The sequence below is a fragment of the Penaeus vannamei genome, chromosome 25 (genome assembly GCF_042767895.1).
Source record: "Penaeus vannamei isolate JL-2024 chromosome 25, ASM4276789v1, whole genome shotgun sequence".
NCBI classification, from domain to species: domain Eukaryota; kingdom Metazoa; phylum Arthropoda; class Malacostraca; order Decapoda; family Penaeidae; genus Penaeus; species Penaeus vannamei.
This window is the reverse complement of record NC_091573.1, coordinates 20,808,435-20,815,934: the sequence shown is the minus strand read 5'-3', so window position 1 is coordinate 20,815,934 and position 7,500 is coordinate 20,808,435. Positions and strand designations below refer to the sequence as shown.

The window sequence follows — 7,500 nt, the reverse complement described above, 5'->3', positions numbered from 1 at the left end:
GCGTCGGAGTGCGAGCCCCGATACAGCATCACACTGGCGGGACGCCCGGCAATGTTTATTTTTTCGGGTGTCTCATATATGGATCACCCATTGGTAATGGGTTAAGACTGTGGGACTGAATCTTCTTGTAGTATTTTTTTTTCCAGGAAAGTAATGAAGGAATCTTGATCAAAATATTGGAGAGCAAACAGGAATTTGGAGAGAAAAGGTGTTTTATTTTGCACATCTAGTAGTATGTAATTAGTTATTTGAGCTTTATTGTACAAAAGGATTTCAATTTTGGGTTACACTTTTCAGGTGGACAATCAACTGTTGAATGCTCAGTGTCCTGTGGTGCTGTATGTGACTCCACAGAGCAAGATGGATGAGACACGTCACCTGCCTGCTCTCTACCTCACTGCCCATCATCTAGTATCATCATGTAGTAATGCTTACATCTTCAAGGTTAATATTTTTGATGAATCATTCTTTTTTTTTTTCCTTTTTCTTTCATTTTGTCAAAATATTCTGTCATTCAATGTGTATGTTATTTGCTACTGAATAATGGCTATGTTATCTTGAACAGAACCTAATGGTGACCTTAAAGAACCTCACCCTTACAATAGAAGAAGCGTTACTCTTCAAATTGTTCCTTATGGCTGGCTATGATCAGTCAGACTCAGAATTGGAGAAGGTTGAGGAACACCAGTATGACATGCGAAGAATGCTAGCTGCGGCCACCTCAGTCAATGCAACAAGGTAGAGAGAATGGTGCTTGGAAGTATCAGCAGCTAAGATAGACAAAATTTGTTGGTCACAGGTTGTGCATTTATGTATATTTTGAAAGGTACATTTCAAATATGTGCATATGTGGTTTCAGGTGAAGCAGCTAAATTATTGGTTAATAACAATTGTAATTTGACAAAGTGGGAGTTACTTAACTTGTGCTTATTTAGATAGTTTGTTCTTTAAAGGAATGAACTGCTCAAATTAGCAATTTTATGTGTATGAATTTTTTTTATAATGTTTTTGCATCAACCTTTTGAGCATTCCCCCTAAATAGCTAGGGAGCTTATACCTCATAGTAAACAAAAAATGCATGAATATATATATATATATATATATATATATATATATATATATATATATATATATATAGATAGATAGATAGATAGATAGATAGATAGATAGATAGATATAGATATAGATATATAATTTTTTTATGTGGGAAGGTAATTTAGATTAAATTACCATGAAAATTATTGCATCTGCTAGACATATTTTTTTCACAAAGTATATCTTGAAGTTGGGCATAGATTTGCTATGTTCTTTGGTTCATCAGTTTGTGGGGGGGAGGGATAAAAGATGATGGTTCTCCCAGGTAAAAGAAAAGAAAAAAGAACAAAAAGCAGAAATTCCTACTGACCTCCCCCCCCCCCCAAACAACAGAATAGCAGTGTTTACCAGTGCCAAAGACTTGAAGGAATCCACTAATGGGGATGTAAGGACATTGAAATCTAAGGTACTAACTTGGTCTTTGTTGTGATTTCAGATACTATTTTAGCAATCTAGAACTTCAGCTTAACCAAGTTAGGCTAAGTGTCCTAACATCGAAAAAACTAAGCCCTGATCTCCAGAATATTAAACGTAAAATGGGTCTTACCCTTGTCCGCTTCGAGCACGCAAGTGTTAACCTAGAACCCTTCAGGCGATGCCATCCCTTTGAGACCTCACGATTCTTGTTTGACTGCATCACCAAGCATTACAAGGAGGTAAAGTGTGATTGATATGTGCCGCTGCACATAATTTGATGATGATGTCTTATTGACTAATACTGATGTAAAGGAGAAGTGATGATAAATCTTAGAAACTGATATATTTTCTCACACTGATAGGCATCAGCTTTTTGCTAATTGTGTCTTCAATTTCAGGAGCTGAAATCCCAAGCCATGAGCATTTTAGGATCAACAGACTTCTTAGGTAATCCGTTTGGTTTCTTTGCTGACGTGAGCGAGGGCGTAAGTGAGCTGGTTCACGAAGGCTCTGTTGGTGGTCTTGTGTGGAACGTGACGCATGGCATGGCCAATTCTACTGCCAAGGTGACGGGTAAGCTTTTTGGCCTGCTGCAATATATATGCTTTTCCTTTTCAGCTGTCGTACTGTGAATTTTACTGTGTTGTGATTTGATTCTGTAGATAGTGTCCGAAGATCAGCTTTTCTTTGTTTTACTTCAACATATCTATTGTACTTTTAGATGATTGCAACTGGTTTTTGTTTAGCTTTCACCAACACAGGTGTCACATGTGGGCATTTGATATAAGGTAAATGTCAGCATATTTTGTTTCAGGATGTGATACTTATGGCAGCAGCTCATTATAAGGCAGATTAGACTTGTAACCTATGATTAGTACTAAAGGAAATACAGAGCAAAAATCTTGAGTGAGAAAGACCAGTGGAGGAAAATCTTACTATTTGTATGAGCATCACTTTAATGATCAACACTACCTGATGTCTACAAGATAAGTGCTACTCTGAGCTAAGAGATAGAACATGGTTGTTGCTGGGAGGAAAAAATGGTCATATTCCTTGTAGACTGTCTTTGTAGATAAGTAGTTAAGTCATGAATACTGTAGTTGTCCTATTTCAGCCGATTGGTGTATCTTATGCACCTAACTCTCTGCTATTATGCTGAATTGGTTGCACACCTGCGAGCTAGTAGAAATCTGTGAAGGTGGAACTTTAGAATCAAAAGGAATAATTCTAATTGGTACTCAGGCTGACAATCTACCCACTTACTTTGTTAATGTTTTCCCATAAACACTGCCCAACCAAAAAGTATGATAACTTCCACCATGCACAATTTGATGCATATTGATAATATTGTCATCAGAAGTATAAGTGTCAGTTAGTTTACAAAACATGAGCACATATCTGACCTGATCTGAAGATTCACATAACATCCATGACTTTTTACTTGTTAGCAGCTTCTGAGAGCAAGTTCTGACCTTTCATCACCTTAACCCATTTACGACGGGTGTCCCATATATGAGACACTTGGAAAAAAAAATTGTCGGCTACAAAATTGGTGGGCGGAGCTGCCCCAGAGTCTGTCCACCTGCCGGCCGCAGCCTGCTGCTGCTTCGGAGCACGAACCCCGATACAGCGTCACACTAGCGGGACGCCCGACAATGTTTATTTTTTCGGATGTCTTATATGTGGGACACCCGTCGTTATTGGGTTAACATGTTATGAGACAAGGAGCCATCTGCAAATAGCTCCTAGAACAGGAAAAAAACACCATTCAAGAGGGAATGATAGTCAAATCCTTTTTTTAAGATTTTTTTATTTTTTTTTTATCAGTCATTATTTGCATTTGCAAAATGCATTCTGATTCCAAAAAATCACATGACCTGCTAAGAACCTGGACTGCTTATTCCATGGTGTGAATGGGAAGGTAGACCAATTGCAGGCTAATGATGGTCAATAATTACATTTCACATAATGCCAAATATACAGCCCAGCTGTTAGATAGCTGATGGCGTGTGTGCGATAGCAGTAATTTGTGATAGTGGAATAACAGAGGCTTAATTGTAGAAGATTATTTGTAGTGCCCATTAGTTTTACGTATTAACTAGTATTTTTTCATACTTTTAAAGAATTATGTTTTGAAGTAGTGTAATTTATTGCTACGTTGTAAAACACTGAGCAATTCCAGATAGGTTTCGCTGTAACCCACCCATATTTACAAGTGTTTAAGATCTATTGGTGTTAGTGATTACTTTTATGTTAAGAAAAAAAAAAAAGCTCAGAGTAGTACTTACATTGAGTAGGAAAGGAAAAGGTATCTATGATACTGACTTAAATGACACCTATTTTTATTTTTTATTATCATAATAATTTCCTTCATTTCATTCTCTGTAATAATATGTATGAATTAGCAGTTATCAGTACTAAACATTATGTATTTTGAAATTGAGTATATCACAAAGTGATAATTGGTTCATGCTTGTTTACTTTTCAAAATTATTTTTCCATTTTAATATTTCTTAGAGTATTTGATATGCACTCAAGTTGAAATCACCTTGATTCTATCAGATCTTTTTTTCACTAGAAATGAATATGATATTCAGTATTTTATACCACTGCATCATGTTATTTTGTGCCTATTTGGACTGGTATCTCTACTGATTTTATTTGCAAAGTAATCCTGATAATGGTAAGTCTTTTACAAGTAGCCAAGACATGTTACCTCAAGAGGAATATTTGATAAGTTGTCCATGCACACTGCCAGATTAGTTGAATGCCAAGGGAGGAAAGTGTTGATGGGCGTATAAAGACTATATTTATTCCTTGCTTTTTGGGAGAAACTTTCATGACTCATGAGGCTGTATATTTGAAAAGCAGAATACAATATAGAAAATATGGAATAAGAGAATGAGTTGTGAAGGGTATTAGAAAAGCAAATCATAAAGTATGTATTTTCTATGTAGACTTTGCTAAATATATAGAGTTTGCATTGGTATTTATGTGCTGTAATATCTCCCATTAGAAGTAATAGAGCTATGTTGGTTTTAGTAATGGATCAGCAGGTTAGTACAATTGTAAAGATTCTGTAAAGTTGATGTGCAACTAACCTACTGTAGTATTTGTGTGTAATAAATGTATTGCTGTATGTTTGCTGATACTCTTAATATGCACTTGTGTTTAAAGGGTTTGCTGTGTTTTTGAAGTTGTGTGTGTTGTTTTTTAAAGGAGAGTTGGAGTGATTGTTGAGAACCAGCTTTTCCAGTTTGGTAAGTTTGTAGATAAACAGGCAGTTTGATTAATGAGGATTTCTCGTTGTGCTTTAGAATAGTTTATCTTTACAGTAGACATGTTTAGCATAAGTCCTGCCAGAGTGATTTTCAGGTTGCTGATCAATGTGATAGATGTTATTATTGTTTTGGTTAGTTAGACTTTTTTTTTATCCTTTTAGATTCCGATAATCAAAATTAGTAAAGATGTAGTGAGGGAATTCTGATGTGAATAAGAGAGCATTAAATTAGCAAAGTGTTGTTAATGGTACTGATAGAGTTTTTTATGTTTAAGATAAAGAAGTCTCATTTTTAATTGTTATTTTTTATATTTTTATTTTTTATTTTGTAACTATGAAGGAGGTAATTCTCAAGTTTTGTAAAATCAAGCTGCTTTTTGTTTTCTTTTGTGTGGTTCACCTCTGTGTTTTATGATGATCATGTTTTGCCCAAGCTTATGTTATCTTCAGGGAATTTTGAAGTTGATGATTGTTAAATGAGGGTTGCATATTCTTATGATTAAAAAAGTAGAAATGAGCCAAAAAATATTGGATATTATGTTATTGGAAAAGGAAGAGTAAAGAGTAAAGGTTGCATATGAGAATGGAAGGACTTGAAAGTTCCCTGGAGATTTATTTGCTTTCTTGATTTTTCTTTATTTCTTTGTTCACCTGAGTACCCGTCACCTCTATTTTTTATGTTTTTAGCTTTCTGTGATTTTCAAATTGATTTCAGCAAGCTTTTATGTTCCAGTATTTGTTGATTTTTTTACCATTCATATTTGGCTATTTATTTTATTTCAAACTTATTTGCTAGCTTTGTCAGATTTACTGTCAGCATATTTTTTTACTACCAAAGTACTGAAATGATTTTTTTCTCCAAAAGTAGGTTATTAAGTTTTGTTTGAGATTTTCTTTCAAGTTTTTGCTTAATCTGTTTTATTTCATCCCCACAACCACCCCAACCAGCTTGCTGAGTGCGAGGAAAGCACCCAGTGTGACAGGGTTGTCGTAAATCACTTTCGCATCTTGTGGGTATATGGAATGAGTCGACTTGAACTCTTGTGCTCTTTGGTACAAGTGTTTGATGAAATTGTGGATTCTTTTTTGTGGTCTGTGGTTTTCAAAAGTGTCTCCTATTATATGATGTGATCACAAGGAGTTGAATGTGGATATTGCTATTCTTGAGAAATGTTTCTTTTGTCCTTCTTGGCCTGGTAAGGTTTTATGAGTATAAATGAAAATGGCCTTGATTTATCTACATATTTGTGAACAGTGGTCAGATTTTATTGACAAGGTATTGGATTGCTTCTCTATTTGTAGTAAAGAAATGCAATAGATACAATATTGAAAGATGCATTGTATATTAATACAATAAGAAAAGTGGCAGAAGTCAAAAGACATGCCAGATGACTTATGAACAGAAAACCCACTGTTCTTTTGGGTTTTAGAAAATGGTGTATGTCGCTGGTGAAACTATCTATCCAAATTACTGTGCAAAACTGTGTAGTTTGTAGATTATAGTGTTCATTGTCAATGTTATTGTACTTTTAAAAATTGTCATGCTGTATTCTAGAGTAAAGTGGTGGTGATCATATTGAAAACTAGGGTAGGGGGTACAAAAAGAAAAAATACCTAAAGAATGGTATTTTTGTATTTGGATCTTCATAATATCTATTGATAACAACCTGGTGAAAACTTCATATACCAACTCATTAGTAAAAGATAGATGTAAAGAAATAACACATCCCCATATTTTATTAGCAAGTATACAGGAGGGGACAATCTCTAAAGCAGTTGCATAAAATCTTGATGAAAGAATTAGATAATTTTTTATGGAATCATGAATATCTATATATTTTTGTCTTGATAAATCATTTTACTTCAGCTCTTTGTGGAATTTCTAGCCTTTCCAGAATATACATTGTCTTGAAATATAAAAAAAGTGTCTTAATTTTAGAAAAAGCAATATGCAGATTTTTGAATTATAGAAAATTATAGGTTCTTTTTACTTATATGAAAAAAGATTTTATCATCTGGACTAAGATGTATTATTTTTACTAAGGGCTGCCTTCTTCTAGGGTCATTGTCTGATGCTGTCGGGCGTGTGACAATGGATGACAAGCATGAAGAGCACCGTCAGAGGCTACGCAACAAGCAGACAGCCAGTGGGGCAGAGCACATTGCTGCAGGAATACGAGGGCTCGGCCTTGGCTTGTATGGTGGCCTCACTAGTATTGTGTCCCAGACATATACTGGTGTCACCCAGGAGGGCATCCCAGTGAGTCATTGGATCTTGTCATAATCATTATCTCTGTTGCTGTCATGATCAGAATTATAGTCCTCATTATCATTTATGATTACTAATTTTCATTATCATTTATGATGATATTTTCATTATCAATTATGATAACTGTTATCATAATCATTATTATTAGTAGTAGTGTTATCATATCATATATATATATATCACATCATATTATATATCATATTTTATTATCATGCCTTTTTCATTTATCATTGTATCATAATTCTGTCATATCATATCATGAACATTATTATATGCATTATCTTTGATACATCATATAGTCAATATTACTGTCATATTGTGCAAATATTAGCTATTACAATGATTATCATATTATATTATTACAATGATTATCATATATTATTACAATGATTATCATATATTATTTCATTCCATTATCATTATATTATATAATATGATT

At 34.2% G+C, this 7,500-nt stretch overlaps 1 protein-coding gene across 1 annotated transcript in view; it reads left to right on the top strand.

Annotated features, from left to right (window-relative positions):
- Vps13D (vacuolar protein sorting 13D) overlaps positions 1-7,500 on the top strand; it is an 86,451-nt gene that overhangs the window by 76,457 nt on the left and 2,494 nt on the right. The window contains exons 66-70 of the mRNA XM_070138927.1: positions 298-444; positions 566-738; positions 1,532-1,751; positions 1,911-2,085; positions 6,853-7,052. Coding sequence (XP_069995028.1) covers positions 298-444; positions 566-738; positions 1,532-1,751; positions 1,911-2,085; positions 6,853-7,052 — 915 coding nt within the window. The remainder of the gene's footprint in view (positions 1-297; positions 445-565; positions 739-1,531; positions 1,752-1,910; positions 2,086-6,852; positions 7,053-7,500) is intronic.